Raw genomic sequence first — 15,467 nt, forward strand, 5'->3', positions numbered from 1 at the left:
TGTGTTTTGTGTGTGTGTGCATATTTGGGGGAAAAGCTAATGGACAGAGATTTTTAAACTTTGAAAGATAAAGGAAAGTTTTGTCATGAGAAGTAATAGAATACCAGTTGTACCCAGGATTCAGAGCTATGTTTAGAATTCCTGAGCCATAAGTTCCCAGCAGGTGATTAGTCTTAGGTCCAATGATCCTTTGTATGTTAGCACTTGCCTAATTTATCAAAAGTTGTCATGGTTTCTAGACCATTGGTCCACAGATTTTCTTCTACTTCCAGTAGCTCTTCTGAAAAAAATAGAATGCCTTACTGAATTAAAAATATATTCTTAAAATATAAATACGAATAGGTTACCTAAATAAAATATTCCTTTCTGTCACAACTCTCATCACTGGCTTCTTCGAGGGGTACTTGCCTCTAAAAATTATCTCACTTATGTTTCCCATTCATAATGGGAAAAATAGAAACACATATAAATATTGAGAAGAGTCTAGTTTGTCCCATGTACAGATTTCATAAATCTGATTCCAGCTTGCTTATTAAAATTCAGTCTTAAATAATGTCTCTTATGCTTCAAGAAATTATCATTGGACTTTTGCGATGGTACAGTGATCAAGAATGCACATGCCAATGCAGGGAACATGGGTTTATTCCCTGGTCCGAGAAGACCCCACATGCTGCGAGGCCACTGAAGCCTGAGTGCTACAACTGCTGAAGCCCAAACACCTAGAGCCGGTGCTGTGCAACAGTGGAAGCCAACGCAGTGAGAAGCCCGCACACAGCTGCTGGATCGCAGCTCCTGCTTGCTGCATCCAGAGAAAGCCCACGCACGGCAGTGAAGACCCAGTGCAGCCTAAAATAAAGAAATGAATAATTTTTTTAAAAGGAAAAAGTTATTTTAAAAAATTATTACTAAAATGGAAACTTCTGTGGTGTTGTAAGAGAAATATTGGCACTATTTACAGTCAGCTCCCCGACACCGGTGGGTTCTGCATTCATGGATTCAACTAACAGATTATGATTGAAAGTACTCAGGGGAAAGAAAATTCCAGAAAGTTCCCAAAAGTTCCAGAAAGCAAAACTGCAGTTTGCTCCAAGCCTCAGCAACTATTTACATAGTATTTACGTTGTATAGGGTATATAAGTAATCTAGATACGATTTAAAGTACTGGAGTAGGGCTATGTATTTGTATTTGTAGCTCCACCTAGTGGTTCAGAGTTAATGCTGGTTAGTATCTTACACAGTCTTATTTCAATATATGAACGAAGTGGACATGTTCTACAAAGCCTAGTAAAATGTGTGCATAAAACTGATATGCATTGGTCACGGTGCAGTGGCACTCGCATACATAGTTAGTGCATTTTGCAAAGCAACTTGGAAGTATATATTGAGCTTGGGAAATGTTACATATTTAAGACTTTGAGAATTTATTCTAAGGAAAAGAAATCCAAATATAGGAAAAATAAGATGCATAAATATGGTAATTATAGCATACTTCATAATGTTTTAAAATATATAGCCACCTAAAACAGAGCTATAATTAATTATAGCCAAGCCACTTAAAAAATCTTATTCAGCCATTTAAATGATGGCTATAAAGATAGTATTAATATAGAAAAATGCTTATGACGTATTGAATAAAAGTGAATTGAATTAATGCTAGTAGTGGCTATATTAATATGGTAGAATGTTTTTTTTTTTCTTTTTTTACTTTTTTTTGGGAGAGAGAAGGGCATACCATGCAGCATGTGGGATCTTAGTTCCCTGAACCAGGAATCAAACCTGAGCCCCCTGCAGTGGATGTGCAGAGCCCTAACCACTGGACTGCCAAAGAATTCCTCTATTTTACTTTTTTAATATGGCTTATATTAATTTGATAAGAGAAAATATGTTCGATTAGTTAGTATTACAAATAATGAAGGAACAGTAGAGTGATAAATACATAAATCTATTTTGAGTTGCTTCTTGATTTTTAGGGCCAATATTTACATTTCAACTGAAGTGCATAACAGTAAAGCAGTTTGGGATCAGTTGGCAGCTACCAAGGCAAGGTACCCTCTGTATAAAAACCGAAAAATCTTAACAACTATATTTTCTGCACTTTGTACTTACTGGCTATACAGATAAGAAACAGTCATCTGAAAATAGAGGTGGTACCAGAGTGAATATTGGTTGTTTCGTGCTGGGTAATTCTCTTTGAAGATTACTTTAATCTCCACAGAATCAAGAATTGTTCCTTTAGGTTTGGCACTAACAGAGTATGGTTAGGGTTGGGGCTTCCCTCATAGCTCAGTTGGTAAAGAATCTGCCTGCAGTGCAGGAGACCTGGGTTCGATTCCTGGGTTGGGAAGATCCCCTGGAGAAGGAAATGGCAACCCACTCCAGTATTCTTGCCTGGAGAATCCCATGGACAGAGGAGCTTGGCAGGTACAGTCCATCGGGTCATAAGAGTCAGACACAACTTGGTGACTAAACCACCACCACTAACAGAGTATAACAACAAGTAAGCCTCACTTGGCCCACATGAAGCCCTTTTATGACTTTTCTTATTTCATTTACGTTAAAATTTCAGCAAAATAGTAACATAACTATAAATGTTGAATTCCTTATTTGGATTGGGGTCCAAACAAGGTCCAGATACTGCTTTTGGTTAATTGTCTTTTAAGTCAACAAGTCTATAATAGGACCCTCTTACCCCCGTGTTTTTTTTTTTTTTTTTTCATTTGAATTGGATCATTTGCTCTGTAGGAATTCCAGTTTTGGCTTATTGTGTCCTCTGGTGTCATTTAAAAATGTATCCTTCTCTCTTTTACTTCCTATTTCCCATCAGTTGGTAATTAGATCCAGAGATATGATTATATTTAAATTCTCTTTTTAAAAATTTTTTGCAAGGAATTTTCATGAGGGTTACTATGTACTTCCTTTTGCATTACATCAGGAGATATATAATGTTTAGCTGTCCCCCTTTTAAGTGATATTAATATTGGTCAGTGGGTTTAGGCAATTATCAATTTTATCATAAAAAAGTTCTACATGAACTTTTTTCATTGCCTGTCGACTTTATTATGAATTATTTTACATTTTTTAAAAAATGTATGTACAGTCAACTACACTTTTTTGTAATACCTTCCAGTTTTCCAGAACTGATTATGATGGCTACCCAACCACTTAATTTCTAGGTATATAGAGTCTCCTAACTTTTTAATGAAAACTTTATGGATTGTGTTTGTTTGCTTTTCACTTAAGGCTTTGGTGTATCTGAAATATGGTGTAAGATGGAGTTCCATTTTTATTTCCTTCCAGATAGTTGGCCATTGTGCCTATGTTATTTGTTAAACATTCATCTTTTCCCCATTGAATTAATTAATGCTTTTGTCCTGCTTTAAAAACCTACAAACTGAGATCTTTATTTCTATTTCACTAATAATTTGTCCCTACACCAATACCACATTTAATAGAGTGACATTTTGGCGTGTCTGATAACGCTAATTTCCCTTCACCCATTTTCATTTTTTATTCAGTGTTTTAGGCTTTCCTGGTGGCTCAGATGGCAAAGAATCTGCCTTCAGTGCAGGAGACCTATGTTTGATCCCTGGCTTGGGAAGATCCCCTGCAGAAGGAAATGGCAACCCACTCCAGTATTCTTTTTCTTTTTTTTCCCACTCCAGTATTCTTGCCTGGAGATTTCCATGGACAGAGGAGCTTGGCAGGCTCTATAGTCCATGGGGTCGCAAAGAGCTGGACACGACTACGTGACTGTCACTCAGTCACTCAGAAGTCATCCAGTTGACAATCTAGAGACAGGGATGGCTAAGGTATTGTTATTTACAAGATTGGCCCAGGAGAGTCCCAGGTGTCTTCAGTGTTTTACCTAATGGTTCAGTGTTTTACGTAATGATTTAGTAGCCATTGATGATGATTGCCTTGATTTATTATTTCAATAGAGGTTATTGCCTTTGCTTTTAAGAATTTGGTTTTACACATCTTAGAAGTATAAATTGTGTATGATTTCTATAGTATATCTCTTTGATTTTTAAATATACATCCACAAAATAGCCAGTGTGACCTTTATGATTCACTTCAAAGCTGACTAATTATGACTTCCTTATTAGTTTATAGATTTTAAAAAATAAACCAGCTTTCTTTTTGCTTCCCTCTAACCCCCAACAGATTGAAGAAGAAATGTTGGCTTTGCAGAATGAACGCACAGAACGAATACGAAGCCTGCTGGAACGTCAAGCCAGAGAAATTGAAGCTTTTGACTCTGAAAGCATGAGACTAGGTTTTAGTAACATGGTCCTTTCTAATCTCTCCCCTGAGGCATTCAGCCACAGCTACCCGGGAGCTTCTGGTTGGTCTCACAATCCAACCGGGGGTCCAGGACCTCACTGGGGTCATCCCATGGGTGGCCCACCACAAGCTTGGGGCCATCCAATGCAAGGTGGACCCCAGCCGTGGGGTCACCCCTCGGGGCCAATGCAAGGGGTACCCCGAGGTAGCAGTATGGGAGTCCGCAATAGCCCTCAGGCTCTAAGGCGGACAGCTTCTGGGGGACGGACGGAGCAGGGCATGAGCAGAAGCACGAGTGTCACTTCTCAAATATCCAATGGGTCACACATGTCTTATACATAACTTAATAATTGAGAGTGGCGATTCCGCTGGAGCTGTCTGCCAAAAGAAACTGCCTACAGACATCGTCACAGCAGCCTCCTCACTTGGGTACTACAGTGTGGAAGCTGAGTGCATATGGTATATCTTACTCATTTTTGTAAAGCGTTCTGTTTTGTGTTTACTAATTGGGATGTCATAGTATTTGGCTGCCAGGTTGTTTTTTTTTTTAATTTTGAAGAAATTTTGCAAAGGGGAATTGTCATGTAGGTGTGTATACAAATACACACACACACATATATATGTATGAAGCCTGTGGTTATAAGAAATTGGGTAGATGGGTATTTTTGAATACTGCAAAAATAGAATGCAGCAATGTATCTTGAGTCATCACTTTAGGGCAATGATATATCCTAAGAAGGGTGTGAAAAGATCTAAAGCCTTTCTACATACCCCAGATTCTTATAAGCCACTCACAGCAGGCAGCATATGCTGAAACAAGGTCTTACTGAAACACATCTGTATCCCCTTACCAATGTATTTTCTTTATAAAATTGGTCTGACTTCTCAGCCTCATTTGGGGTGGAAAAGAACATGGAAATCCATGAACACTAAAGGGTTGCATTGACTTTTTCAGAGAGTAGGAAACAATTTAGTTCTTTTTCTGAATGCTGCATAGATTTGTCAGTGAATTTTTTTTTTTTTTTTTTTTTGGTGCATTCAATTGTGCCTTCTTTGTGGCATAGTGAGATGGAGGTGCTTAAGGAGATCACAGATGGTGTGGGAATTGTATCAATGAACCTGTGAGCCTTTAAAGGGGAAGACATGAAGGGTGAGAGAGGCCCCTGAAAGTTCATATGGTGGGTATGTTCAGCAGCAAGAGTGAGGAGATGAAGCCTCTGTATCCTGACGTTTCGTTGCTTATACTGTGATATCTCATCCTAGCTAAGCTCTATAGCTTCCAAGACCCCAAACAGTACTTATACTTTGTACAAAAACAAAGATATATAGCCAATACAAATCAAATGCCAGAGGTATTTGAATGATGCCATATTTGCAAATTGCCATCTATTGGAATTTTCACCACACTACATAGACATACTTTGATTACCCCCTTTTGGCTTATGGGATTTCCTGTTTACAAGTAGAGTAGCCAATTGTTTAAATGTTTAGCTGCCATAGTGAACCAGGAGTCACTGAGCCAATGACTTTACCAGCTGCTGACTAATCCTCATCACCACTGTAGATTTTGCTGCGTGTGCAGGTCCTCTTTTTTTTTTTTTTTTAAATTGCTGTTTTTGTTGCTGCAATACTTTACAAACTTCTATTTCCTTGAGACTTAGTGACCATTCGGCATCATGTTAACATCACACAACAGGAAACACCACTTCCAGAAGTCTCTAGCCTCAGTGCTAAAGTACTACTGAAAAGGAACTAGCTAGTTTGGTAAATTAGAAAAAAAAAAAAAGTAAGGTAAGTTATGGTGGTCAGGGAATCTCTTGACAAACGCTAACGTTTTTATTTTTTCCCACAGAGGGGCACGTTTTGTTTTGTTTTATTTTGTTTTGCAATGAAGGATCAACCCAATGCTGAAAGTTAGATGTTACTTGGTATTCCACTGCTAGTGTGGAAATTTAGTTGAAGGTGGGTAGGAAGCTGTGAGTATGACTTGAAGGAAAAAGAAACGTTCTTTTCAGTGATAGATCAGAGTTTCTTACAAGTTATTGTTTTGCCCCCTCCCTTGTCTTGAAGAACCCTTGCTGCTAACTCTGGATCCTGCTTTTCATATAGTCAGAGGACTCACAGGTAGAATTTTCTAAGGCCCTCTCAATGATACTGTTCAACTAGATCCAGGCAAATGACCAACCAGTAATCTGTTTGTTGAAATCTTGGTTTTCTCAACCAAATTTAAGTCTTCCCCGGGTATGTCAAGTCTAATCTCCATGAATCCTCCCCTTTAGGAATTTCTGGCATTCATTTAAAGGTAACTGGAAGAAAAATTAATGTAAATCTTTTAAAAACCAAGATCACAGTAGAACTCACACACAATTTTAGGCAGTGTTTTAGGTAGCACTCTGGTACATTGTCCTCTTGGCCAGGCTTGAAATCACCAGTTTTTAGGTGAACATGATATGTACTTACTTGTCTGTCTAATGAAAGGAGCTTTTAATTTTCTGTCTTTTTGCTTTCGTGTTGTATACAGTATTTCAAGCAAACTGAGGTGTCTACCTATTTGGAGGAAAATGATAGGAGAGAGCTTTAGAATTAATAACATGTATAAAAATATAATGAATTTGATACCTTTTATAAAAATTCTTACTAGATCTGGCCCCTCTGTACTATTGGAGGGGTGGAATAGAAGTGCAGATCAATTTTACATACAAAACTCTTTAAAAAATACTACCAATAATACATGTTAAAGTCCACTTGTGGACTTGCATTAGTCAAATTGAGTTATTGAATTCATGCAGACCGTATGTACTTGTAAAATTGTGATTGAATACTGACTCCAGATGTCTATCCAATAGGTCTTTGTATCTGATTTGTGTGGCAACCAGTTTTACATGTAGGTCATGACTATACCTGGATTATTCCATTAAGTTAATTTTAATTAAAGTATACATAGTTTGCAAAAATGGTTCAAATTAATTGATTTCTGTGTGTTTGTAAGATCTAACTTCTGAAGAATATCATACACAGTAGGAATCATCAGAGTAAAGCTTGTAGCAAGAAAATTTAAAAGGTTTTGAGAGATCCTAAAGAAAGAAGCAGGCACTTTCTGAATCAGTGTACAGACGTCAACATTTGATCAAAGTACTACTACCTCCTCCCCAGTGTTGGTGTTCACTATATATAAATGTGTTTGAGAAAATAAAAAGTATGGGAAATTTGTCCACACATATCAGAAAGTCATATATGCTATGTCTGGCATCCAGAGCTTGGCAGTGTAAGTTTCTTAGGTTCACTCTCTCCCCCTTTTTTAAGTTAGCATTTGAAAAATGCAAAACCTCATACCTTGATACATTGTTCCTAATGGGGTTCCCTTCCTTTTGCATTTATTTTTCCCCTTATTAAAGTCAGCTCTAACTCCAAATTAAAAGTATCTGGAAGCATTTTCATTATATAGATAACATTAGATAGAAAATATGTTTATATTTTATTCAGAGCTGCCATTCTTTTCTAAGTCATTTCTGTGCCTAGAGATGAACAGTCCTGGAATTGAAGCCACACCCACGGATATGAGATACTTGGTACTCTAGGCCAAGGGTTTATTGGTAAATTGAACTTTTTAGCATAGTCATTATGATTTTCAGCTGCCTAGACATCAAGTAAACACCGTTTAGTTCACTAAAGAAACTGTCCTTGACTTTCTCCCACTCCCACCTATTTTTCCTCTCCCCCTTTTCAAAAATCAAAAACTCTTTGAGTATCTTTTTCAAACCATAAGGCAGACTTTAGAAACTTTCTACTTTATGTCTGGCATTTTAAACTTTTATAGAATACATTGTGTTGGACACTGGAATAATACTGTTTATTTTCACCTGTGAAAAATGACTCTATTGTACTTGAAACACCTCCTTTGCATTTCTCCATTTGTGCCATCACTAGTGGAAATAAATTGTATTATACCATAATCTACTGGCTTTTAAAAACTGTGTTAAATATGCACATTTTTGGTATAGCTATTATCATTTGTATGTATATATTGTATATACATATGAGTGTCTATATGTGTGTATAGATAGATGGATATAACTCATACTGTACATTTCCATCAGGGCACTTAAGGTTCTGTTATTTTGTTTCGTTATTTCAGTCCTCAGTTAAGGCAAGAATGCATGTGTTTCTTAACAATTGAATACTCTGGGTTGATATTTATGAGAAGGTGGTCATTAGATGCAGTCTTTTCTTTTTTGATCCTTTCTTAGCACTTGAGTGGGTGGAAAGAAAGTTAAGTAAAACGTGGAACCATAAGTTCCAGTGCAGTAAAGTAATGCTGGGGAAGGAACCAGTTAGTGTTCCTGTGAGTTTGTGTTGTGATGCAGTGAAAGATAGTGATGCAGAGAGAAATGAACCATGGAAACTAAAAAAGACTGGTGGTGATTCCTCTGCAGAGATAAAAGAGAACCAATAAATCACATAATCTTCATGTGCACTCCATACATATTTCTTAGTGTTGGTGCCATTGATCCTCTTACCCTTTGTGTTCCATTAATAATGATGATAATAATTATAAACTTTGCTAAGGACCAAAACATTCAAGAAAGGAATTACTGCTAAAGCATCTAAGATTCTCTTAATAAAATCAACAGGAAATGGCCACTGGGAGAGAAGGATTTGGTATTGGCAAGGGGCTTTCTCCTTTCAGCTGCCTCTTCTTGCTTGCTAATAGTGAGTTCTTCATGTACTGTCCACCCCTTCAGAGGCAAATCTTTTTAAGCACAGATTTGGCCCCACACTGCAACCCTTTCCTAGGAAGTTTATATGGCCCTGCATTTTGTTCCATGCTCACAATGTGAAGTGTCTAGTGTGTATTCAAGTCAGAAAATAATATATTTAAGGTGTTTAAGTGTGAATCTCCTATAATGGTGAAAGAGGAGGCTCTTATGTCTTAAAAAAATTTTGTCTTCTCTAAGGAACAGATCTAAAACTTGGACTGTCATCTTGGAGTTGCTTACCAAAATACACATTATTGTTAAAGAGAAACTGATTCTCTGTTTTCCCTCATCTTTCATGATAGTGCCCCCAACCAGGTTGTAGCATTACCCTCACTTACTCTCAGTTGTTAAGAACTGGAAATTTTCCATCCTCAGATTCCTTAAAGGATGAAGAGTATGCTGTACACTTAGCAGACTTGCCTCTTGTATGCAAGGACTACTGATTGAAGTCTATTTTGCTGTGTGTCTGGTTATGTTGTCTGCACTTTTATTAAATCACTACAATGAGTCTACATTGGAAATGACTTAATTTGTAAAGAAGTTTTATTAAACACTGTCTAGAAAAAGAAAGTGAAGCTGAGAACTCTTCCTTTGTTGTGTGTTTATATTTTCTACTGAATTCTGGTAGCCCCTTTTAAAGTCACATTGACTAATTCTTCCCTTACTTATATTCAGATTTCCAAAATTTCATTCATGCAAGGGAAGAGAATCCATTTGGCCTAATAGTAGTCCTCAGATCATAAATACATAAATTAGTATGCACCTTATCTGCCTGTTGTGGATTTCTTAAACTTGCACTTCCCTCTCACCCACCCCAAAATAGATCTCCTTTAAAGAAAATAAAGGCAGAGAATAAAAACTGGGGAGCCATTTACTATGTCACCATCACTGTTAACTGTTACCCAACAATCAGAACTTTTTGAAGTTTCAGAGGATGTGTGCGTGTGTGTGTGTGTGTGTGTGTATCCGTTTGATTGTGTTGGGTTTGTTTTATTTTTAAATATACAAGAGATTCTTTTTTAGAGAAAAAGGTTAATCCTCTCTGAAACAGGATGCCCATTGGATATATTAATTTAGACATCTGTAGGTAGTTTGCCTTGAAAAAGTGGAGAGAAGATGAGACTTGTGAATGAATGAAGAGGGTATCTTGATACCCCAGAATTCCCCCCAAAGTACGGGTAATTCAACCTGCACAGTTTCCTTTTCACTCATAGTTTTTAGCAATTGTGAGTGGAGAAATCATGTAATTATCTGTAAATATGTAGCTAACAAATTGACCTAGTTTCTGTATTTTTTTTTGTTTTTGTACTAAAGTTTATAAGTCTGTGCCAGCTAGAGAGGAGTTGCTGTCATTGCCAGTTGTGGTCCTAGCATCTAACCCTGAAACCATCCTAGGTGACATTTTTAGAATTAATGCTTCAATGTTGTTAAACAGGGGGAAGTTAAGTTTAATGATTGGTCAGGTTTAAAATTGTTTGAAGCAGAGTCGTTTTATTTAATATAATGATTACATGTTCTCAATCATGAATGAGGTAGGGAGCCTCCCTCCCCCAGTGGCCATGTTTACAGAAGTGTGTTTTGTCTATAAAGTGCAAGAGTTTTAATGTTTGTATAAATTAATGCAGGTGATAGATAACATTATGGCTTGGAACTGTTTATTGGGCTCTCGCTGAATTTTTAAATGAACTATGCTTATTACTGGCACATTGATCCCATTTCTGGAGCATTTTTCCTATTTCCAGAACTACATATGTTCCTTTGTCATTATCCCTTGATATGCCTTGTAACCTAAGGTATTAAAAACTGGTAAACATAGATGAGGGAAATGCGTTTTTTAAAATCCATGAACCTTCACTTGTATGCTTTCATTACTCATGTTTCTATGGCAACTCTGAGGTCAGTGGAGTTTAGAAATGAGATACTAATATTAATGAAAAGTGTGTACTCTGCTTTTGCATGGCTTGGCTTAGCATCAAAGGTATATTAGGGCCACTTGAAAGCATGAAGACCAGTTGTATGGGAACAGGTTTCTCTCGGTGGCACATTTTGCTTTTTCTGAGCCCTCAAATACATTGCCTCAGCATGAACATTATTGTTTCTATAATTACACATGGTCATGGAATGAATTATGTGACTTAAAAGGATGGAACTGCTTGATATTTGCAGATTCTAGCTGGCCATGTGACTGGCACATATCAAACAAACCTGGGGGGAAATATTGGAAGCCTTCTAACCCCTGTTTAGTCATAGACAAGTATATTTAGCTTATCAAAATGTTGACTGCCCCTGGTGTGTTGCCAGAAAGCTCTTTTTTGGTGTCCATTCCAAATGTGCTTTCTTGCATTTCATAATATCAAAGAAACCACCACCTCTTCTCTCAAAAGCATTTTATATGTCATACCTTTTATTCTATATTAAATGGGAATTGTGCCTGTTTAGAGGGCCCCTCCAATTAATTACATACCTGTGTCCAAAATAATCCAAGCCGAAGACACAGGTGAGAAAAACATTTTTTTTTAAGTCCACTAGAGGCCAGTAATTTATCTGACAAGGTAATTTACTACATTATCTTGACATTTGATATATGAGCCTATTAGAAATTGCAGGTGGTTTCATAGGGCAAAATCCAAGTGGAGAGGGATATGTGGGGTTTCTATTAAGAGATACTTTTGTTATTGTTTTACCTCTCCTTTTATGATCCTCCCCTGCTAGGTTAGAATGGGTTAATTCTCCAAATTTGTTTTTTATCTTTTAGGGAAATTTTTACAAAAGCAATGGTCTGATGTAAATAACATTTTGAAGTATAGTGCACATAACTTCCCCAGACTATTCCAACCTGATCATTTGTAAATGCTTTAGAGTTTTTTAAATTAACATTTGTGTTGCTAAATCCTATTTATGTAAGTCTGCTAAAGATTTTAACCCATTTAAAACATAAACATTTAAATAATGGATGGGTTGCTCTGAACAATTTAGCTTTCAGAAACCCCTTGTTTTAGTATATGAAAAGGATAGCCTAATGCGCATTAATGAGGTTGGAGAGACTATGAGAAATATGTATAGTGTATATTTTAAAACAGCTTTGCTTGTATTGTGAAGATTTAAAAACAAACTTGAGATTTTTAACGTAACTATTAACACAGTTTTAACATAAGTTATCCCACTGGGTTTAAGAGCATCTTGAATGTATAATCCTTTTTGTAACCCAGGTTGGTTTCTGCTTTTACCAGTCATCCAAACATATTATTTATGATTTTAGTTTTATATACTCATTTACTTTTGTTTTCCTCAACCAGCATGATTTTTTTGCACATGTATTGTAGAAATTTTTAAAAAGAAAAATCAATACATCATTTTCTCTGAATTTTCTTCACTTCTCTCTTCCTTTCTACTAACCCATTACGTTAAAGGCCATATCGCTCCATTTGCATTATTTGTGCAAATGCCAGGGTTGGTTTTTATTTTTATTTTTGCTATTTACCGAAAAAAAGAAAAATGCTTCAGTCAATTGCTTTTTTATTTAAAAAAATTTTTTTAAAAGAAAAAAAGCTGTAACCTTATCATTTCTGAGTAGACCATTGAAAGATGAATGCACACCTGTAATAGACCAGGACCAGCTTTGGTGGCTAAATGGAAAATTTTAACTAAGCAAAAGGTTCTTTTCTAAAAATGGTGTATATAATCCACAGTCTCTTTCAGTTATTCCCACGTCAGGGGTCCAGATAAAATGAGGGTTATCAGCTAACTGATTTGTTACCATTGAGGTTCATCAATGAATTTGTACTTTTCTAGTTCCCTTTGGTGAAGGGGGAAAAAAAAAGATTTTGCAAAACCTAGATTTTGGCTTGGTTTATTGCCTCCTTTTTTGGCAGCCTTCATCGTCTCATCTCCCAAAGCCCTTGAGCCTATCGGGTTTTCATGGTGGACAAAGGACCGTGGTCTTTTAAAGCTGGGACGTGATTTTTTTTGGTGAGAGATTATCATGTTGAAAGTGATGTTCTGCCACTTTCCCGATGACTAATTTTAAATCTACATAGTCCTCTTAATTTTTGGACCAAACAGACACCTACAGTGGAGGCTTCCCAAGGGTTCCAATGGAGAAGAAGCCTCTCCCCCACTGTCAGCACCAGCTGGTAAAAGTGACTGTACAGATGTGCATTTTCCTTTTGGCAGAAATGGTTTGCAGCACTAACTGGTAAGGCTTATTGTACAGTATATTGTCAGTATTCTTCTGGTTCAACATACCTTATAGTTCATATATAACCTGTATTAATTGTATAGATTGTGCATTTAAAGCTGTTACCAAGTTGTCAGAACATAAGAGCGAAAACAAGGTCATATGTAATATTTTGTTTGTAAGTATCCTTTGTATCATAGCAAAGGAAATGTTTAAAAAAAATCAACTGTAATAAAGTAATTTTAGTACATGGAGTGTCTGCTCAGTTTTTTTAAGTAATTGTATTTCCATTAAATATATTTCAGTTCAATGACTGTTTATTGGATAATCACTGAATCTCAGACACTGTGCTGGATGAGTGAGATTAAGCTAAGAATGAGCTCCCTGATGTCAGCTCTAGTCTAATTGCCTCAAATTCTGTGTGCCCAGGCAGTGAAGTAGCCTATTGTGTTGTGGCTGTGAGATATGATTCTAGTTTAGGTTCTAACAGTTTGATGCATGTTCTTAAGTTTTATACAAACGTATGTTGTGGTCTATATTACTACAGTTCCTCCCGTACACATGGATGCCCAGCTGTTTGCAGTTCTTGGACCTTGTGCAAAGAAAGCTTCTGAAGGTGGTTTCATCTGGGTTTATCTTCCCAGATTTTAAAATCACCACATTCTAGCCCTGAATGAGGTGTGTATCATCTAATCCAGTCCTGTTAAAATGACTTTTTTTGGTCAGAAGGCTTGATTTGGAGGGATGGAGTTTCATGGACTGGGGCTTCTGTGTTTTTTTAATTAGAAAGTAGTCTTAAGTGTCATTTTAAAAAGCATTATTGAGATTACCTACTTAATTGAATAGAAGACTGTCAGAAAAGTGGCACTTTTCAACATAGCTTTTAAACTCCTAGAATGTTGACACTGCGCTATTTTGAGATTAATTAGCATTTACATAGGGTTTAATTTGCCTGGGTCAAACAGCCAAGATTAGATTCCAGGTGTTCTATCTCCAGCATTTCCAGTATCCCACCTTGAATTTGGTTGAGCTAGAGAAAGGGATTTAAAAAACAAGATTTCTTTTTATATCCCCACAACTGAGTTGTTCAAACTGCAGTGAAAAGAGAGTATCGTAAAACATGTGCTTCTAACCATGTCAACAACTCAAAACATGTGTTGTTATTGACCAAACGCATCAAAGATGCTCTGAGTTAATGCTTAGGGTTTAAAGCCTATCCTACCTGACTATAAAAGAAATTTGAACAGAAATAAAAAATCAGCACAGTGGTCTAGCTGCACAGCCGCAGGGTTATAAGCCAGCACTGTCATCTACATCTGAGTGATGAAAAACCGCTAAACCAGGGTTTTCCTGTACGTGTCCCAGGCAATTAGTGACTATATTTTCAGATACTTGTTCTTACAGATAAGAGAGAGACAAGGCCGCCGGTGGGGGTGGGGGTGGGGGGGTGGGGGGCGTGCTAAGGCTATGCAAACTGCAATAAACAACTTCAGAGACACCATTCATAGATTCATGTTGACTCCGTCAGAGAGTTGTGCAGCAGCTCTGAAAACATTCTTTCTCCTTTTGTTAACGCCTTTTACATTATGGAGTTTAAGATGAGCATTACTTACTGTCATATTAACTAGGAAAGGGCAAAGTGTGGCATGAAGAGCAGTGTTTGGGGTTCTGGTCTTTAGCCCTGTCACCACAACTGTGAGATCTTGAAAAGCACATCCTTTCTGACCATCACTTATAAGAAGAAAGATGGTTTTTTGGCTGAAACAAATGCACCAATGTATCACCTATTAGCCATAATATGGCTATCAGTGCGCACGCATGCGTGCATGCTTGGGAAGGGGGTAGGAAGAGTTTGCTTTCAACTGGGCAACCCAGCACCCAGTCTGAGCCTCAAAGGTGCAGCTCTTCCAGGTCCTTCCCTACTCTGCAATAGAATTAATAACTGGAATTTCTTGGCCTTAAAAGAATTGGAAAAAAGATTCTGATCTGAAAGATGTCACCTCATTACAGAGGTCTTTGAGCTCTGATTGTGGAATTAAATGGACTTGCAGAATAGGATTCATCTGCTTTTACTATTTCATTTTAGCTTAGCAGACCTAAATTAAGGCCTTTTCATTGTCACAGTGTTTTCATATGGAATAACTCATAACTTGCCCAAAAGTTCTGTGTGTCACTGATGAAGGAGAAACTAGAACCCACATCTCCACAAACTATTTCAGTGCTCTGTCCAACACACAAATTAGTAATTG

General features: G+C 37.1%; 1 protein-coding gene across 1 annotated transcript in view; it reads left to right on the forward strand.

The window, feature by feature from the left end:
• Nucleotides 1–13,468, forward strand: part of TAOK1 (TAO kinase 1) — a 96,990-nt gene extending 83,522 nt beyond the window's left edge. Inside the window, exon 20 of the mRNA XM_043903258.1 lies at nt 4,165–13,468. Coding sequence (XP_043759193.1) covers nt 4,165–4,626 — 462 coding nt within the window. The 3' untranslated portion in view covers nt 4,627–13,468. The remainder of the gene's footprint in view (nt 1–4,164) is intronic.
• Nucleotides 13,469–15,467: the final 1,999 nt, after the last annotated feature.

The sequence above is a fragment of the Cervus elaphus genome, chromosome 5 (assembly GCF_910594005.1).
Source record: "Cervus elaphus chromosome 5, mCerEla1.1, whole genome shotgun sequence".
Lineage (NCBI taxonomy): Eukaryota > Metazoa > Chordata > Mammalia > Artiodactyla > Cervidae > Cervus > Cervus elaphus.